The 20,041-nt window shown below is 33.5% G+C and overlaps 10 protein-coding genes across 10 annotated transcripts; 6 read left to right on the top strand and 4 right to left on the bottom strand.

Moving 5' to 3' along the window:
- Positions 1–242: 242 nt before the first annotated feature.
- TVAGG3_0593500 (uncharacterized protein) lies at positions 243–1,110 on the bottom strand (the record flags this gene model as incomplete). Its single annotated transcript, XM_001328465.1, has 1 exon — positions 316–705. The coding sequence occupies one exon, from the start codon at positions 703–705 to the stop codon at positions 316–318; it is 390 nt and encodes a 129-aa protein (XP_001328500.1).
- Positions 1,111–3,223: 2,113 nt separating this feature from the next.
- Positions 3,224–4,229, bottom strand: TVAGG3_0593490 (ADP-D-ribose binding; the record flags this gene model as incomplete). Its single annotated transcript, XM_001328464.1, has 1 exon — positions 3,279–4,229. The coding sequence occupies one exon, from the start codon at positions 4,227–4,229 to the stop codon at positions 3,279–3,281; it is 951 nt and encodes a 316-aa protein (XP_001328499.1).
- A 50-nt stretch (positions 4,230–4,279) lies between these two features.
- Positions 4,280–5,190, top strand: TVAGG3_0593480 (cysteine S-palmitoyltransferase protein; the record flags this gene model as incomplete). The annotated part of the gene is made up of 1 exon (XM_001328463.1): positions 4,459–5,112. One exon carries the CDS (start codon positions 4,459–4,461, stop codon positions 5,110–5,112), a length of 654 nt encoding a protein of 217 aa, XP_001328498.1.
- Positions 5,191–5,311: 121 nt separating this feature from the next.
- On the top strand, positions 5,312–6,311 carry TVAGG3_0593470 (uncharacterized protein; the record flags this gene model as incomplete). The annotated part of the gene is made up of 1 exon (XM_001328462.1): positions 5,539–6,243. One exon carries the CDS (start codon positions 5,539–5,541, stop codon positions 6,241–6,243), a length of 705 nt encoding a protein of 234 aa, XP_001328497.1.
- Positions 6,312–7,125: 814 nt separating this feature from the next.
- Positions 7,126–8,655, top strand: TVAGG3_0593460 (ankyrin repeat and SOCS box-containing protein 4 family; the record flags this gene model as incomplete). The annotated part of the gene is made up of 1 exon (XM_001328461.1): positions 7,126–8,655. One exon carries the CDS (start codon positions 7,126–7,128, stop codon positions 8,653–8,655), a length of 1,530 nt encoding a protein of 509 aa, XP_001328496.1.
- Positions 8,656–8,776: 121 nt separating this feature from the next.
- TVAGG3_0593450 (uncharacterized protein) lies at positions 8,777–9,739 on the bottom strand (the record flags this gene model as incomplete). The annotated part of the gene is made up of 1 exon (XM_001328460.2): positions 8,826–9,689. One exon carries the CDS (start codon positions 9,687–9,689, stop codon positions 8,826–8,828), a length of 864 nt encoding a protein of 287 aa, XP_001328495.1.
- Positions 9,740–9,981: 242 nt separating this feature from the next.
- On the top strand, positions 9,982–10,659 carry TVAGG3_0593440 (uncharacterized protein; the record flags this gene model as incomplete). The annotated part of the gene is made up of 1 exon (XM_001328459.1): positions 9,982–10,659. One exon carries the CDS (start codon positions 9,982–9,984, stop codon positions 10,657–10,659), a length of 678 nt encoding a protein of 225 aa, XP_001328494.1.
- Positions 10,660–11,411: 752 nt separating this feature from the next.
- TVAGG3_0593430 (STKc CK1 domain-containing protein) lies at positions 11,412–12,885 on the bottom strand (the record flags this gene model as incomplete). Its single annotated transcript, XM_001328458.1, has 1 exon — positions 11,450–12,736. One exon carries the CDS (start codon positions 12,734–12,736, stop codon positions 11,450–11,452), a length of 1,287 nt encoding a protein of 428 aa, XP_001328493.1.
- Positions 12,886–13,122: 237 nt separating this feature from the next.
- On the top strand, positions 13,123–14,274 carry TVAGG3_0593420 (quinoprotein alcohol dehydrogenase-like family; the record flags this gene model as incomplete). The annotated part of the gene is made up of 1 exon (XM_001328457.1): positions 13,287–14,213. The coding sequence occupies one exon, from the start codon at positions 13,287–13,289 to the stop codon at positions 14,211–14,213; it is 927 nt and encodes a 308-aa protein (XP_001328492.1).
- Positions 14,275–14,942: 668 nt separating this feature from the next.
- On the top strand, positions 14,943–19,773 carry TVAGG3_0593410 (cilia- and flagella-associated protein 44 family; the record flags this gene model as incomplete). The annotated part of the gene is made up of 1 exon (XM_001328456.2): positions 14,943–19,730. One exon carries the CDS (start codon positions 14,943–14,945, stop codon positions 19,728–19,730), a length of 4,788 nt encoding a protein of 1,595 aa, XP_001328491.1.
- Between the last annotated feature and the right edge of the window lie 268 nt (positions 19,774–20,041).

Raw genomic sequence — 20,041 nt, 5'->3', positions numbered from 1 at the left:
ATAATAGGAGTATTCTATCGTATTGCACATTCATTTTTAAGATTTTTTATTGAGAATTTAATCCAAATACCACAATCACATGAATTAAAAGCATTTTTTCTTTCAGATTACCCATAACTAAATACAAAGATGATCAATTCTTTGTCGTGCTTTGAAAAAAATAACATATTAATATTATATATTAATATGATATATTAGTTTTAATTGTTAAAAAAGAATATTTTGGCTAGGAAATATTGAAAAAACAATTAAAACTTAATTTATTTAATCTAATATATATAGTCATCAACTAAAGTTGATAAAATTATAAACAATTTATGGTAATGGCATGTAACTGCTTGTATCTTCTCTAGGTGGAGAATTCCAGAAATAAGAAACAACGCAAGCAACAAAAATGAAAACGGCGAAACCTGCAAAGCCAATTGATGTATACATCAAGATTTTCATGAATTTGTCAACATTTGACAGGTAAACATCAATGAACTTTGATGCTTTTTGGTAATGGATCCAAAAATGTTTCTGACCAATTTCTTTTTCGTACTGGAAGATCTGGGGAATCTTCTTTTCAACTAAATTGAGCTCTTCCTTGCTTCCATAGAAGAATGTTTGGAGGTATTTTGGAATGTTCGAGCTGTCAAGGAGTTGAAACGCAATTACTGGTATATTCTTGGGTGGCTTCTGAAATTTTGTGACTGCATCTACCATGTGGCGATAATAAAATGAATTTGGTAGAAATTCAACATTAAAGTTTGAAATTATACCAGTAACACTGCCATATGTGCCATTTATCAATGAGATATTGGCACTGGACGATGTGTTAAGTACTGTTATATTACCGTTAAGTATCAAAATTGAGGATTTGTTCTTATCAAAATTCGACAGATTCAAATACTCAATAGTTTGGGATTCGTTTGAAGATGTTGACAATGTAACATTGGTTTCACCTAAAACGATTGTCAAATTCTGTTTGTTTAAGTTATTTATATTGAGATTGAAAGATGAGTTATAGACCAAGAGCTCTGTTATATTGCTCTGGTTTTCCCACTCTTCGTATTCAACTGGGCACTCCTGAGCTTTCGATGGAATGCAGATTTTGACTGAAGCAGCAAAACTTAAGAAGAAAAACAATGTCGATATGAACAAAAAAAAATTCTAAAATCTCTTATAGTTTTTATGTTTACAACCATTCAATCTTGATACGGGTATATTCTCCGCAAAATATGTTTTATGGATAAAGCTGAATATTTATTTTGATTTGTAAACAAATGATTGTTTTGGTTTCTGATCTTACAGAAAAATGGATAATTCATGAAAATTGTCCTGATTATGATTGCTATTAAGATTTCTCGCTCAAATTCAAGGAAAGACAGTGAGGGCAAAAAAGCCATATCAAAAGTGACATATAATTGAATGGTACTGTCAAGTTTTATGCCAACGTCAATACTATCCTTATTTTATATTTAAACTAATGGATCGAACCTTATCATTGATGGTTATCCCTCCGGGTTTGATTATTCGTTTCCGGTTTTAATCGTAATTGAAAAATCAAGTAATTGACATGGCCATGATGAAATATATCCTTATATTACGATGTTCTTGCAGCACATTAATTGTGGGCAAGGATAAGATAAAATGTCATCATTACCTTCTGAATATGAGCTCTCATATATGTATTTATTCATATTTTTGCTTGGTTTCAAGAATCAATATGGTGATTAAATGACGTTTTCTTCATAAAACCTTCAATCGGTCTTCCATAAAGATTCTATAAGCCAAAAGTACAATATTTATTCAGCCTATCTGCTAGGACAGCGTAGCTATATCGCACAATCAATGTGTGTTTAGCGAAATTAATTATGTGTAATTACCCTCCTGGACCATAATACTACAACCTGAACATTTCAAGGTCAGAAATGAAAATTTACTCGAAATGAGCAAAGTTCATTACAAAGTCTCTCGCCAAATTAACAGCCTCAAATTGTTTTCAACATATTTCGAACATATTGTTTGCCATCTAGACAATAGACATACAAACTGATAATGTTAATATTCCTCTTGTCAAAGGAAACTAAGAGGGTGTTTTCAATGACTTTTTATGGTTATATCTCATGAGTTTATTGTGATGTTGTGTACTAATTCAATATATATTGCAATAAGTACTTTTATGGTAATGTATATGTTCATGTTCATATCTTCCACTCCAAATTTGCAAATCTCAAAATTATTTAAAAAGTAAATACTGCTTTATAATAAACAAAAACAAATTTTATACACATAACATGCTACTTCTATTCACGTAAACTCAACTTGGTTTGGAATCCAAGTTGCTCCATAATAAGGAATAATCAAGGATATCACGTAGCAAATACAGTTCCAAATGTATCCAAAAAACTGATCTTTAACGTAATTTCTTGTTATTTCGAAAATTGATGAGAGAGATATTATTAAAACTCGAGCTTCTGATCTTTTTAATAGAAATCTTGTATTATGCTGATTGATGTCTGTAATTGAAATATAAATTAACGCTCCGAAAAAGAGCTCGAAGAGAATTACGTAAATACTCCTCATTTTATGCTTGATCATCCTTGAAAACGTATATAAAACTAAATATTTCCCAAATGAGAACATTATTCCGCCTAAAACTGCTTCGATAATAATATGTTCCTTTTTAAGAAAAATATCTATTCCTTTGCAAACGCATCTTGCATTGAGTAATCCGGTAAATAAAGCTAAAATTGGCGAAAGTATGTTTGAAAGATTGTAGATAATATCGTAAGGAAAGTAATTAAATAATAACCAAATAGGCATGAAAATTAGGAAGTATTGACTGTTCGAAAAGGCCCTAAAATCTGACATCGTGAAATAAGATTCGATATTGTCGGTAATTGTTGTCATAAAGAAGGTAAATAAAAGTGAAATTAACAGTGATTTGATAGATAAATACCTGCGAACAATTCTACAGCAGATCATACAATCTATAGCGTATAGATAAGGTAATCGAGATAAATTATCTATCAAATCAACAAATTCATGTAATTTTGAATACTCCAATTTCGTCTTTCTTCAGAAAAAATGAATATTTTTTGTATTAAGCTTATTGGATGCACTTAAAGATAATTACAATTGCAATATCATTCCTAAACAAATTGATTTTTACTTGAAATTTTTGAAAATTGAAATCATAAGATGTTTATTAATATAATTTGATTAAATCTTTCTATAATATTTCATTTTTCTTATTTAACTTGTTTTTTATCCTCTGAATTTTCATTTATTTTTTATTCTTTCTTATCTTCAGCTTGTTTTTCTTCTTTTGCTTCAGCATTTTCTTCTTTCTTCTCCTCAGCTGGTTTTTCTTCTTTTACTTCTGGAATTTCTTTTTTCTTATCTTCAGCTGATTTTTCGGCTTCTTCTTTAGCAACTGGTTCTTCTTTCTCTTCTTCTGAATGATGTTCCTTACTTTCATGATGTTTCTTTGTAATTACAACATCTTCTTCTTTCTGTTTTTCTTCTTCTTCTGTTTCTTCTTCCTTAGTAGATTTCTTGTATTCAACACCTTCGAGTGGGAAGTAAACGTGGGCAAAATGTGAATAAACTTGTTGATCTTTTGGCATGAAAACAACAAAAACTAATCTATCTGTTTTAGCTAAGTTCTCTGGGACTTCAAGCCATTTGCGAACAGTATCTAAGGCAACTGGTGTGGCTTTTTCGATGGAGTAGCCGTAAATGCCTGTAGAAATGCAGCAAAATGCAATACTTTTAACTTTATCATTATCCATGAAGCCAAGTGTTAAATTGTATGCAGATCTAAGAGCCTCTGGGTGAACGCCAACTGGTCCTACAGCATGAATTACGTATTTTGAAGGAAGTCTGAAACCTGGAGTCATCTTAGCCCCACCAGTCTCTGTATATCCTTGTTCATCGCAAGCTTTCTGTAATTCTTCATATCCAGCTGCACTAAAGATGGCCCCACAGATACCGCCACCTGCTGCAAGATAAGAGTTTGCAGCATTAACAATAGCATCACATTTTAATTTTGTGCTATCTCCACCCATCCAAAAAGAAATCTTTTTGTTAATTTCCGTGTTTGGTGCGTATTTTGGTACACAGGATGGTATTTGTTTAGCATCGAGCTTGGAACCTTGAACATCCCATGTTGGAAGATCAGCAAGTGTAACTACTGGCTTTTTTGGAGCAGAAGCCTTTGATTTTTTCCATGGTTTAAACATGTTATAATAAATTTTTTTGTATAAAAAGTGGCAAAATATGAAGATACCATCAAAAATACGATTTCTTTCCCCAATCTTAATATTCGGCCTAACAAATATGATGGTATATTTGTATGTAAAGTTCATTCTAGGAACATTGTATCTAAATGAGAAATACATTGCTTTGATTTTATCTTGGGGTTCATTTTCTTTTTCTTTAGCAATGTGGTATTGGGCATTTTTCAGAATCATGTTCCTTAACCCTGGCATTCCTTCTAAAGAAATGGATCAATATCATGGAAAGCGACTTCCTCGTTGCATTCATTGTAAACAATATAAACCATATAGAACACATCATTGCTCATCTTGCAAATGTTGTTATGCAAAGCTTGATCATCACTGTAATGCATTAGGAAGATGTATTGCACTCAGAAATCACAAGCCATTCTTAGTTTTCCTGATTCACAGCGTATCAATGCTTGTAATTTGGTTCTTAACTGTTTGTTATATGCTATTAGCCATTAAGTATGATGATTCACCTCGTTTTCTCCATTTTCATTTCTATGCATCAATTTCATTAACAATTTTGATAACATTTTTGTTGTATGAGCAGATTAGTAATGTTCTCACAGGTAAGACAACTCTAGAAATTATTTATAATATTCCTATCGAAATTAAAAAGACAAAGCTTGAGTGCTTTGAAGAAGTTATGGGCCCATTCAATATTGGGTGGTTGATTCCAACTGAAACCCCTTCTTCAACATCAGCTTTTCAATGGGAAGATCTTCGTCCTCCATCAGAACAAATTCCGCAGCCAACTGCTGATGAAAAGAATGCAGAATCGGCTACCAACTCAACTTCTGAAGGAAACAGTAAAACTGAAGGAAAAATAGAGCGCAAATAATATAATATTATTTATATATACTACAATTGTTGTTATTTTAAAAATATAGGTCAAACTAAAAGTAAATATTTATAAATTGTCTGTAAATTGAAGATTTGATTTTAAAATTTTTCTATTTTCGGTATTTTATCTACAAAATATATTAATAATGATGATGCCCTTTTAGACTTCATACATTTCAATTCATAATTTTTGACGTCGAAAAGTCTGAATCGAAACCAAACTTTTCGTTTCTGTTCAGCAACAAAAATTGATGATGCTTCGAATATAATAGCCAAAACTAATTCAGCATTATATATACATCGAACCGAAAACAACAAAGACCCACCAGAAATTCCAGAGGACCTTTTATATCAAAGTAACTCAGACAAACTTACTAAATGTGCATATAGCTTAGCAAAAGAACTTAATGATATCAAAAAAACCATGAATATTGATGAAAATTCTATGTTTTCTAAGATTTATCACTCAAATCCTACATTTCCAGAAGATTTCCAAGAATACATACCTCAATCTGATCAGTCAATGTCTATTTTTTCATATATTTCCAGAAATCATCCAGAGATTACTTGGGCGAATCCTAATGCATTAGCAAATAACGTTATTTATGTTTTATACGTTCTCAGTCCCAATAATCCATCATCTACAACTAAATCGAAGCTACAATTTTGCATCCTCGCTCTCGCAACAAATACAATTTCAGAATTTCTTTCAAAAGTTATATGTCCGATGTGTAAAATAAGTGAATCGATATCTATAGAGCACAACAAGCCTAGAAAAATACAATTTGAAGGCATGCCAATTTATGATTTTGCCTCAAATTTTGATCAGAAACTTGGAGACCTAATAACAGAATTAAATAGTCCAATAACATATACATCGCGTGGTGGTTGCATCCATCATATCCTTGCTGTTGCGGCCTATTCAGTCAAAGCAGAAAACACTGATTTTTTTCCATGTGTAATGAAAACAGTTGGATCATCACCTTCCCTTTGCAGCAAATGTGGTGTTTCCGCATGTAAATTCGCATTTAAACCTGAATCAGGAGACATTATTCAATTATTATGCCAAAAATGTTCTTCTGGCTATGACCAGAGTCGATTAATTAGCTTAGAAGGAACGTTCTTTTGATCATCAAGTAAGAACATAAATTTTATACATCTTTTATTGTAAAGAATTGAGAAATAAAAAAAATAGACTTGTTTTCTTTCATATTTTAAAAATATCAATGAGAAAAGTAATATTTGATATACTTCTCTTCATCTTGCAGTAAGTTGAAATAGAAAAGATATAATTGACTCTTTTCTTTCATATTGTAAAAATACTGCACCAGCAAAAAAAAAAAACTATGATACTCAAAATACTTCTATTCATATTATACAAAATATAAGAAGAATAGAAATATATATGTTTTATATTTTTAAAGATGATAATATATATAAACTTCCTTTTTGTTAGAGTTTCACTCAATATTGAGGCAGAAAAACGACAGGGAGACTTTACGAAGGAAAAGGAGTTTATATATATCCTGAAGAAACAGCTCTTCATATTGCAACATTTTATAGGAGGATAAAGAATTAACTTAGAGTCTTCTTTCGCATAATGCAAGTATCACTTCTTGAGCGATGTCCAATTCTCTTTTAGCACTGTAATTGTACTTGATTAATGTTCCTAGATAGATGTATATTAATTGTTGGATCAATTTGAATTTAAGCTTCTTAATTTTCCACAATAGTAATACAAATGATATTTTTCATTCAATAATATTATTTCTTCATAACGAAATAATTTAAAATTTATTTTAACATAAAATGAGCAGATAGTTGAATATCTTATTGCATTCAACTTTATAATGTGATTTCGTCATTTTATAACAGAAGGTTTCATCATAATTAATAAATTTAATCCGAAACCTTTGAGATAATTGTTTTTTGCATGTACAATTTTCTCTTAATTGATTATAATGATATTTTAACTAGTGAAATGCAAATAAATAACTTTTCAAATTTTTTTATGTCTGGTCAAGACATTCATCCAAATAAATACAGTGAATTACGAAGTAAGTATAAATACTACATTGATTCATATGTTGCATTGTATCAGCTGAAAACAGAAAAAGAAGAAGAAATAAACAAGATTTACAAAATGATCAAAACAAGCTTGATTGATTCAAATGGATATCCACCAAAACGGATTATGAAAGACATTTTAAATATCATTCCGTATAATAATCGCTATACTAAATCATATTTATTACTTGCTAAACTTGTATCAGATGATTATCATGTCAATGAGATCAACAAAGTTGAACTTATTTCAAACTTCATGTTTTACAAAGAATATGGAATTAAATTAAACAAATCAGACAATTTCGAAACAATTAACTCAAAAAATCTCTATATTCATACAGAAGATACAATTTACCGAGCAATTATGAATAATGACTTAGAGCGATTCATCACATTCACGGAAAGAGAAGAACTTGATGAAAATCAAAAACTTAAATGCGATTTATATCCATATTCTTATTATGGATATTCATTACTTGAATTATGTTGTTACCATGGAGCAGTTGATTGTTTCAAGTTATTGAGAACGAAATTTAAGTCAGAAATAACTCCAACATGTCTAAAGTTATCATTTTTAGGCAGAAATCCAGAGATCATGAGTGAATGTTTGAAATATCAAAAACCAAATGAATATTGCATGGGATATGCAATTATTTCACACAACATTGATTTTGTTACATTCTTGATGAATGAATACAATAGAGAGATAGATTTAGAAGATTGTGAAATTTACAATAATCTTGAATCCTTTTTAGTTTATTTCGATCAAACTAATGATATTAACGAATGCTTTCTTTATTCACCGATTTTTAATATTCCATCTCTCTGTGAATACTTCCTCTCACTTGGTGCGAATATCAAAGTAAAAGATAATAGTTTAAGAACCGCTCTTCATTATGCAGCAAGAGAAAATAGTACAAAATCTATAGAAGTTCTACTTTCACATGGCGCGAATATCAATGATCTTGATGGATTTTTTGAAACAGCTCTTCATTATGCAGCAAAATATAATAGTAAAGAAACAGTCGAATTTCTTATTTCACATGGTATAAATATCAATGAAAAAGATAAATATGGAGAAACCGCTCTTCATTATGCAGTATATAATAATAGTAAAGAAATAGCTGAACTTCTTATTTTACATGGTATAAATATCAATGAAAAAGATGAATTTGGACAAACCGCTCTTCATATTGCAGCAGAAAAAAATAGTAAAGAAATAGCCGAACTTCTTATTTCACATGGTGCAAATATCAATGAAAAAGATAAACATGGAAAAACTGCATTTCATATAGCAGCAGAAAAAAATAGTAAAGAAACAGCCGAATTTCTTATTTCACATGGTGCGAATATCAATGACAAAGATAAATATGGAGAAACCGCACTTTATATTGCAGCAGAAAATAATAGAAAAGAAACAGCCGAACTTCTTATTTCACATGGTGCAAATATCAATGAAAAAAATGAAGAATGAAAAACCGCTCTTCATATTGCAGCATGGAATAACAGTAAAGAAACAACCGAACTTCTTACTTCCCAGTAAGATATTTCCCTTTCTTTTACTGACATTTTCAAATGAATAAAAAAAATATTTTTTTCACAATTATCATTTACAATAGTAATATACAAAAGGTAAATATACTGTTAATTGAAGACATCAAATTCTACAAAGTTTGTATATATTTCGTTTTCACCTTCTTTCATGCGATTCATGAAAGCAACAGCAACTTTGGCGCTTTCTGATGATTCCATCAGAACATTAATTCTGTATTCTCCTTTATTCTTGATAGACATAATTTTGCCAAAACGTGTTGCTGTCTCTTTGATCCAATCAACATTGTTTGTTCCTTTGACACAGAAACCTCTTTCGGCAGCAAGTTTGTAGATTGATCGAACTAATAGTATAGAATCATTATATTTACAGCCGTCAATGATTTTACAAATAGTTTGCGCAGAATTTGCTGTTTTGTAAGTAGCAATAAAGTAATTTAATGATCCGAGTGATTTTGATTCGATCGTAGGCTCTTCTTCTATTGCTTTCATTAAAAATTCCTTTAATTCGTCTTCGTTTCCATTAAATCCTGCAATATATACGTACGGGGCGCCTGACCTTTGTGGTAAAAGAATAGATCGCTTCTTTTTGAGGGTTAATAAAGCTAAAAATCTCTGAAATTCTGTCGATGACTGGAAAAGAGTAGCTTTGCAAGGATATTCTTTGAAGGTCTTGCAGTGGATTAGTGATAATTGATTAACTGAGATTGGACTTTGAAATCTACCAAAAATATATCCAGTCATATTTCCTGAGTAGTCACGAGATATTGAAATATCGTCGACGTTTACATGTATTATATCTTCTATAAAATTACGTATTTCGTATGGTGAAAAATCTGTACAATTGCATTGAATCATAAAATATTGACCAAGTATATCATTCATTCCTGAAAAAACATCCACAGGGTAAGTCGATTCTGGTGGTGGGTTTTGAGGAATAGTAAAAAATGTCGACATTTAGTGAAATAACAAATAAGAATTCCTCAAAAAAAAAAATTAACTTCATCTGCTAAAAAGAATGTTGTGAATATATGTGGAATGATCGAACACTCCAAAATCTTTTTCAAACAATGTTGTCATAATTTTAATTCAAATGAATTCTTCTTTCAGAAATTTCGGGCTAATGCCAATATCACGGAGAAATAAATCAGGTAGTAATGTTGATGAGCTAACTCTTCGCGAGGCAGGGTTTCCGCCCGCAGATCAAAATTCTTCAACTTCAAATCCATCCAAAAATTTTAATAGTTCAATGCCAGGATATAACCCTCAGAGAGCTTCAGGAAATTACATGTCTGGTGGCGATAAAGGTAAAGATTTAGCAAATAAAATTTTCATCCAACCAATTTCAGGTCCTAACAAAACAAAAATTCAACAAAATGCAGAAGCATATCAAAATGATGCACAAACTGCTCGACAGTCTATTCAAATTGATCCAGATCCTATTATTAAAAGAATTGATGAGCCAATTAGAAACAGATTACAAGCACAGTTACCAATACAAGAACTCAATTTCGTTTCTGTACAGGCTGAAGCTACAATTGAATATATGCAGCAAGATATTGATCAAATCGACACAAGAGTTATTAGTACTAGCAAAAAAGTTGGTGAGATATCTCAAAAAATCCGTTTACTACAAGGTAAAGCAGTTTCTCTCACTCAAACTACTGAAGCGATCAATGCCAAGTTAACTGTTTTAGATGATTGGTTAGACGGTCTTGAAGGTGTTGGAGGTAACTATAAGATGAGACTAATCGAGTTTATTGTCAAAATGTTTACATTTATTTCTTCATTATTCCTTTTGTTATGGAACAGCCTCAAGGCAATGAATCCTATGAAATGGAGATTCAGAAAGGATACTAAGATTGAAACCAAACAAGAAAAAGACCAAGATTCAACAACAGATGATATGACTGAACCCGGTTCTTAACTTGTTTATTGTTTGTTATAAAATATTTATGTAATTTTGTTATAAATTTAATAAATTATTCATTGTTGATTTTAAATTTTTTACTTTTTTTTTTTCAATCTATCCATCTGAAATTGATTGAAACAACATCGTTTGAATTCAGTAAACTGTAGAATATTATAATCTTTAAAGAAATAGCCGAACTTCTTATTTCATGCTGTGTCAATATCAACTAACAAAACTTGTCTCTTCAAATATACACCTCTGGAGAAACTGCTTCTAAATATCAAATAAAAAAAAGCACTCATACATGTACTTTTCTTTGTGATATAGAAGATATATATGATTTTATGAATTAAACCATTCTAAAGATAAAGATGGATGTGCCGCTCTTAATATTGCAGTAAAAAAAACTAATAAAGAAATCTATGTACTTCTTCATTCATATGAAGCAAATATCAATGAAAAACATGTGTGCACATAATTCGTAAACATCAATGTAAATTAAACCAAAATGTGTGGCACAATTAATCTCTAAATAAACAGATTTGGAAACTGTCCATTTTTATCAAATTACAAATAATCAGAAAAAGGCCTAATTTATATTTCCGGAAAGATTGGATGATTATATGTGGTCAATGAGGAATGATTTCAAATTGAACTTTTTTTATGCAAATTGAATAGAAATAATATTATTTTTAAGTGATTTTGGACCTAAAATTTTTGTGGTATAAATATAATCTTTTCAAAAAAAAAAAATTATTTGTAAAGCAATAAATAACAAGATTTAAAGTAATATAACATTAATATTTCAAATTCTTGATGCAATTTTCGGTGGTGGCGGCGGTGGAGGTTTGAAATAATTCATTTCCATTGTCATCTTCGCCTTTGTATCAATTCCAGGTGTTGGAGCCATCATTGGTGAAGATACTCCGCGTGTCATTGTTCTTTTCCTCACAATTTTTTGTTTTGGAGCAGATTCTTCAGCGGATTGAGCTGCAGCTTGTTTTTGAGCTTCAACTTTCTCTCTGTGGCCTCTTCCAAGGATAAATCCTCCCTTTGAATCTTCTGTTGGTGTCTTGTCTTCTTCAACCTTTGCATTTGATTTCATTGCAAGTAATTCTTCGACTTGAACAACCTTTCTTGCTCTCTTTGTGCGGCGATATCCTGCTGTACCATTTTGCTTTGCTTCTGCTTGTTCAGATTCGACATTTGACCAGTCATAAATGTAATCTCTTTCAAATCCTTCAGAATCGAAGAGAGTTCTGAACATTTGTCTGTATTGATCGTATTCTGGCTCTTGGTGGAACTGTAGTGACTTAATCATTTCGAAATATCTTGTAAATTCGATTGGTAATCCTTTGCAAAGATCTTCTATTTTTGTTGACTGTTTCTTTTTAAGTACTTTCGCAAATTTGACATTAACATCCTCGGATTTCTCATCCATCCATGGTAATTCGCCTTTGAGAAGGTAAATCCAAACGTATCCAAGAGATTCCATGTCATCTCTTCTTGATTGCTTGCCACCAGCAAGAGCATTAATCGAGGCGTATCTGGGAGTGCCAGTTAGGCTATTTCCTTCTGTATATGGTATATGTTGATGGTTATATTGATTACGATACCTTTTGCATAATCCAAAGTCGATAATATATATCCTTTTGCTAAATTCTCCGCATCCGGTCATGAAATTTTCCGGTTTAATATCTCTATGAATAAAATCACAACTATGTATGTATTGAACGCAAGTTATCATTTGATCGATAAGCATTAGAACTGTTTTAAGCGACATTTTACGTTTACAGTCTGCTAAATGCTTTTCTAAAGATTTATCAAGTAAATCAATCGCTAATAGGTTTTTATCGCTATCTGAACCATAAAAATACATTTTAGGGACGTAATTATTGTTAGTGAATACACCATACATCTTAGACTCTATTTCAAGTGGTGAATTTTTGACATCATTCGGTTCAATTTTAAGAGCAACTTTAATATGCTGCCTTGTATCTTCGGCTTCATATATCTGGCCAAAGCCACCGGCTCCAATCTTTTCTCCAAGACTGAATCGCCCTGCCCATAAGTGATCTTTTGCTACTTTCATCCTGATTTTTAACGGAGAGAGTAAAAACGATTACTTTTCATTCAATTTGTTAGTGTAACAAACATGAGTTTGCCTTTTCCAATGGCAATCGATGTTGTATCGTGGGGGTGTTGCATTTCAGATGTCAATTATAAGTGAATGGCTTCTCATTTGTTGGTCAGAAACCTTTTTTGGTTTTTGAAATGGTATACGATCATGAAATGAATCTAAAATATATAAATCTAACAAATTTATGTATGGATGTCGATTTAATTTAAATTTTCAAAATTATATATCAAAATTAAACCATTATTGCTGAATTTCAAAATAGTTCTTAAAATTATTAGATTTTATCTATAATTCTATCCCATCATTTTTCTAAAAATTTTCTATTTTCAAGAAAATTAGATGAATTTCTTGAGAAATCTTGAATATTTTTTGATTTTCGAAATTTTTTTAGAATTCGATGATTCGATTTTAACAAACAAAAATCATGTTTTGCGGCACAAAGAATCATTACATATCAAATTTTAGAGTATGTGATGTTATAAAGCTAGTCAGATTTTTTTTCATGAGCTTACGTATTGTTAAAGGTATTTCAGCCTCAGACGACACAATCACAGCGTTGCATTGGGGTAGCCTAGGCTTAGTAGCTGGATCAGTAACAGGAGATCTCTTTGTTTGGCCAGTTGATATGACTCCAGATGGCGGCTTATGCCATTTAAATGATTACCAGTTCTATGATACTCATAAAATGGCTGTTTCATCTATTTCTTCTATTGAAGATCTTGTTATTTCAATTTCTCTCGATGAATCAATTTATGCAACAAAAATTGTTAACAATACATTAGTTGAAGAATCTGAAAAGAAACCTCAACACGTAGGACAAAGAATATTAACAGAAATTAAGGAACCATTTAGCGTGCAAACAGTTCCAAATCTTGGCTTAATATTTATCTCAACATTAGAGGGCTTTGTCTATGCAGTGGACAAAGAATTCAATATTAAAGCTAAAAAACAATTAATTAATTCAGAAATCGTCGCTTTATCTGTACACGGTCCTTCTAACCGTGGCGCAATTATTGGATCACGCGATCTTATATTATTCGACTTATCTACATTAGAAATTGTTAAAAAGCTTACAATTACAGCAGATAACCTGGATTCTCTTTGTTTCTCAACAGATGGCCTTTCAATTCTTATTACAACAACAGAAGGAACACTCAGAATCGTTGATACAATTGCCTTTAGAGAAGTTGGCTGCCAGAAAATTGATATTGGCGAACTAAACGATCTTGCACCAATTAACTATGGTAAGAGATACATAGTTGCTGGAAGTGAAGGAAAGGTTGGCGTTTTCAACCTTAACCATATGATAAAAGAGACAGGAATCAAAGTTACCAGCGGATTAGTGAAATGCGTTGCAGTTCAACAGGATGATATGAAGGTTGCTGTTGCTGGTGCTGATAATATGATTACTTTACTCGATTTTAACTAAAATTTATAAAATTTATTTTATTCCTTGGCTTTTTTAACAATTAACTTTTCTTTTTTGTTACATCACTACATAATTTAACGTTTTATTCATTCCTCATAAATCATACGATAAAACTGTCACAAATTAGCATTGTTGCTTCTTTGTCTGTACACCACACTTTGAACCTTTTACCAGAAAGGGGAAAAGTGTCAATCGGATCATAAATAGGTCTAATCCATCGTAATTGGTTTAGTTAAGGGTATGATCCTACAAATCCTTTTTTAATTCTTTTATTTTTTGATAGATATGGGATGCAATATCGAATTTTATCATTTATATCAACAATAAGATTGCTATTTTATCTTAATATTAGCCTAACTTGCATATTTAACTCAAAAAATTTCATTTAGTGAGATATATAAATGAGTAATTGCTACGAAAGTCATTATTCACTCACATAAGATCTCTTCCTATGAACTGGGAATTCCTAATTTCATAATTTGAGTTAACATTTCGCAATTTATGATAAACACAAATCAATAAGTTTGTGATAATTATTATTTTTAAATGTATCATGTTTTGGTGAGTTATGATTGTATAACTCTTGGAAATGGAAAATTTTATATCAAAAATCTTCTCGTTTCATGAATTTAATTCAGTTTTTCATAAGGATCATTTAAATAATTCATTTTTCTTGAAATGAAATATGCAATCTCCTTTTGACGATTGTCAAAAATTATTAACGATTTTATGACATTTTACATGTCATTTTTCCCGCACTTTTTGTACGTTTTGGAATCTAAAACAAATTTACATACGTCGATGACCGAAGAAGAAGGGGTGGAACAAGAACAGGTCGAGAATCCAAAAGCATATCTAACACCAGATTACTTTTACGATGATCAGAAACTGTTTGATGAATCCCCTGCAAAAACAGAATTCGACACAAATTTCAATTTGTACAATATATTCAGCTTTGATCTATCCCGAAGATATAATGCTATTCCAATCAACGAAACCACCGTCGTTATTACAGTAGGAAACTTCGCAATGATATACGATCTCGCTACAGGCGAAGAACAAAAAATCTACGGCCACAACAAAGGAGTTAATTGTTGTGCAGTACATCCTAACAAGGAATACATCGCATTCGGTGAAGCTGGTAAAGATCCAATGCTTCTAATATATCAATATCCATCAATGAAATTATTCAGAGTATTAAAAGGCGGTACAGAACAAGCATACACATGCATGAACTTTTCCCCAGATGGCACAATGCTTGCCGCTGTCGGTACTTTCCCTGACTACATGTTAACGGTCTGGGATTGGGAAAGGGAAACATTAATCTTGAGAGCAAAGGCTTTCTCACAAGATGTTTATCGCGTTGTATTCTCAGAGAACTTAAAGGGCCGCCTCTGCACTTCAGGCGTTGGCCACATCAGATTATGGGAAATGGCTAAAACGTTTACAGGCCTCAAACTACAAGGTGAAATTGGTAAATTCGGTAACATCGAAATTTCAGATACATCTGGCTTTGCAATGTTCCCTGATGGCAAAGTTTTGTCCGGTTCTGAATCCGGTTCTTTGCTTTTATGGGAAGATGCTTTCATCAAATGCGAATTTGTAAGAACAGGTGGCAAGAGATGCCATAAGGACATGATTGAACTCGTTTATCATCAAGGACAGAACGTTATTACAGCAGGCCGCGATGGAGCAATCAGAGTCTGGGATTTCCAAACAATCGATACAGCAGAAACAGAAGATACATCAGTAGCTATCGACTTAACTCAAAAGGCGAAGCTTCACATCTCAAATAATTCCTCAATCAAATGCATGTATCCAGTTGGAACAGAATGGCTTGTTGTCGATGAGAAACAAGGTATCTGGCGTGCAGATATTGAAGGAAGAAAAGCAGAACTCCTCCAGAAATCCCATTCAGGAGCAATCAGAGCACTTTCATTCTCTCCATCAGGAGCTCTCTTCATTACTGGTGGCGATGATGGCTTTGTTCGCCTTTGGGATATCACAGAAAAGAAGATGCTCAGCGAATTGCATTTCGAAGCGGCAGTTACAAAAATCCTTTGGATCAATGAGAACGAAAACGATGTAGTATTCGCTGGTTTCGCCGATGGCTGCTTAAGAATCATTCTTGCTACAGCAAATGGTCTTACTCTCAAACAGCCACTTAAACCACATACAGGTGCAATCCGTGATATCCAACAGAGCCCAACATCAAAGTTGGTCGCTACAACAGGTGACGATGGCGCTTTGTTCTTCATGAGATTTGATAATTTGACACTTGAACCTCTCGGATTCGTTTACGTTAACGGAAAGAAGCCAAAGACAAAAGAAGAGATCACACAGGAAGCTATCAGCGGCAAGAAGATCGAAGACGACAAAGAATATGCAAGAGGTCTTCGTATCAGATGGGGAAACATGATCTCCGTCGAATGCAGTGATGGCAAGATCGCTACAATCGCTTCTCCAACAACATTCCCTGAAGATTCAACAGAATCTTATTTCATAGACCTTCCAGTCGAAACAATTGACAAAGGTGCAGCCGATGAAAATATTACAGCTTCATTCACTGTTGACGAAATGACCGAAATCAAGGGCACAAAAGAAGGCCAGATAATTTTCGGAAATCTTACAAAGAACATTCACTCAGCACCAGTGACATCTATCGCTTTATCACCAGATAAAGTATGGCTTGCAACTGCTTCTGAGACTGGAGAACTCTTCCTGTTCAAGGAAAGCCAAGTTCAAGGCAGAAATCTTCCAAAGCAAGAACTCAAAGCTGTCGAAGTTGCTCCTGTTGAAGATATCCAGGGCACAGGATACTCCATTGAAGAAGAGAAACAGAAATCCGAACTCGATCGCAGAATTAAGGCTGCAGAGCAACAGAAATCTCTTATTCGTAAGGAGATTGAAACCCTCAGACAGAAATTCGCTGCTTTGGTCACTCAAAACTCCAAAGCTCCAAAGTATATGCAGTTAGATGACGCTGCCTTCAAGATTGATCCATTCCTCTTCGATTTAATGGAAGAGCAAGCAGTCAATCTCGAGAAGGAAGCATCTAGGAACACAATGTTCGCTGCAGAAAAGTCTAGAGTTCATTTCCGAAAAGTCAAATCTCGATTGGTCGGTGACATGACCGAAGAATCCTTCACAGTTACATCAACAGATGGCAAGAAGGAAGTTTCCTCGTTCAGAATCACAGAACTCGATCCAGTTGTCCTAGAAGTCATTCAGCAATCGACTCCAAACGAACAACCATCAGACGAAGAAGGCGAGACACAAGAAACAGAAGCTGTTGCACAAGCTGACACAGAAAGTACAATTTCTGAGTCTTCAAACAAAGAACAAGAAGTTCAACAGCAAAAGCCAACAAAAGCCAACAAATTCGGACGCCAACCACCTCTCAAGAAGGTTGTTCACACTCCAGATGAACACACAAGAAAGCGTGAGAAGAGAGACAGAAGAAGAAAGAAGATCATGGAACAAAAACCACCGGCCAATTATTCAGATCCACAAGATTTGAAGGAAATCGAAATTGCTAAGCGAACAATTGGTGATTACAAACTAAAGGATGATCCATCATACATTGCTCCTGAGAATGAACGTGTCAATGCCACAAAGAAGAGGAGACAGTTGATGATGCTTTTGAAGGCAATTCAAGATCTCAAACTCGGATTCAACCAGAAACTCAAAGATTTGGCCGAACTCAAGAAGAGCCTTCAGAAATCAGTTGACGAAACAAACAGACAATTATTGGAAATCAGAGGAACAATTGGTTACGATCCATTAAACCCTGAACTCATCAGAATCCATGAAAACAGATTCGAACCTCTTGTTCTCGATGAAAAAGTCAACATCACGATTCCTACTCCTGAAGCGATTTCTTTCGCCGAACAAGTTGCTGCAGCTGCAAGAAGAAGAAACGAAGCACAGGCAGGAAAGCAGAAACAAGCTGCACAACCAGCACATAGACAGAACGCAAAGAGGAAACAACAAGCACCGGCAAAGAAGAAGAAATCTCAAGATGAAGCTCCGAAATTCACGGAAATCGAACAAATCGAAATGAACGAACTCTCCGCAGAACTCGCTTTCAAACGCAAGATGCTTATTTCCAACATTTCCAAAGCTATTGCGAAATTCAACGCTAAGGTTGACGAGATCGCTGTTGAGAAAGTTCATGCACAAACAGAAGTTGTTCTTGCTGAATTGAGATTCATTTTGATGCTTAGAGAATTCAAGCTTCTTTCCAAACTCGAGTTGAAGGATGCAGAACTCAATGGAAAACTTCGTGCAAAGGCCAGCGAAATGAAGGCAATTTCAAACGAAGTTGCAGCTCACAACAAACAGATCGCTCAGAAGACACACGAAATTGAAGAAAACGAGAAAGAAGTCAAAGGATTCTTGAAGCAATTCCACGAAATTGTCAATCCAACACACAAATTCCATGATCCTCTTCTCAGAATCTTCAACTTCAACATGAGAAAGAACCAAGACAAAGCCAATGCCGACGAAGAAGAAGTCGATTTGACACAGCTCGATGTCGACGCCATCAAGAAGATGTTCGAGAAACAGAACGCAGAGAAGGAAGAAGACATTTGTCCACAGGGATGCGATCCAGCATTATTCGAACAAGTTTTGGATCTCAGAGAAAAGAGAATGGACTTCCAAGACAAAATCTCAGAGGCACAGAACGCGAAAGAGAAAATCCAGCGCCAGATCGATACAATCCAGTTCAAGACAAAGAACTTGCAGACTGTTTACCAACAGATCAAGCAAGAGTTCGAGGAATTCCAGCACGAAAAGCAGCGCCATCTCAACGAGCTCAACTTCTCTCTCTCAATCCAATTCCACCAGATAAAGAACCTCATCGCAAAGGAGATTCCTCAGGGAGAAGCAAGACCACCACTCATCGTCAAATCGATGCCAACAGATCTCTCCGACAGCTTGATCTTCACGGAAAGCGGATTGAAACAACTCGCAGACCAAGAAGTCAAACTCAGAACAGACAGAGAATCTGCTCACAAGCTTTTCGAAGCAGATGTTTCATCGTTCAAAGCTGATAAGGACACTTTGGACTCAAGCATGAAACAGCTCGAAGAAAGACAGGAGAAACTTGCTGGTATTCAACGTCTTAAGTTTGGAGAACCTGTTGATTTGGTCGAGTTGGAACAGATGAAGGTCAACAAAGATGCAGACGCTGTCAGAGCACAAACAAAGGAAATCGAAACAGAACAGAACGCTGAGATGGAAGAAATCAATAAACAGATCAAGGATATGACTGCTCAGCTCACACAGGAAATCCAGAGAAATACAGCTGTCTTGGGATCCCTTGTTCAATTAACAGAACAAAGAAGAGACATCGAAGCAGTTCTTCAGAATTCAAGAAAGACTGCAACAGCTGATGATTTGTCTCAGGATTTGGAGCTCACAGATCCAAACGAGCTCCTCCAGGAAGTCGAAAAGAACAATGATATCATAGAGCAACTTGAAGAGGAAATAGGCCTTCTTAAACGCCGTTAAAATCAATAACTGAGTTTTATTTTTATTTTAATGTAAATATTGATAAAAATACGAATACAACTTTTTTTTTCTCTTTCATTTATGAAAGTCTTTAAATCATTGGATATACCTCGATTGAGTCTACGTGGATGATTTAAATGAATCGTTTTTCTTGATATAGTCAAAAGGAAAGTGAAAGTATCAGTAAAATGAATGTTGAGGAAGATAAAATTGAGTTCGTGATCATCATGTACTGATTCCGCTCTTTGTTAACACAAATTTTGTTTAGCTCTCTATTTGGAACAAGATATCCAAATTATATACTAAATTGA

Source organism: Trichomonas vaginalis, chromosome II, assembly GCF_026262505.1.
Source record: "Trichomonas vaginalis G3 chromosome II, whole genome shotgun sequence".
Lineage (NCBI taxonomy): Eukaryota > Parabasalia > Trichomonadida > Trichomonadidae > Trichomonas > Trichomonas vaginalis.
This window is presented reverse-complemented; position numbering and strand designations above follow the sequence as displayed.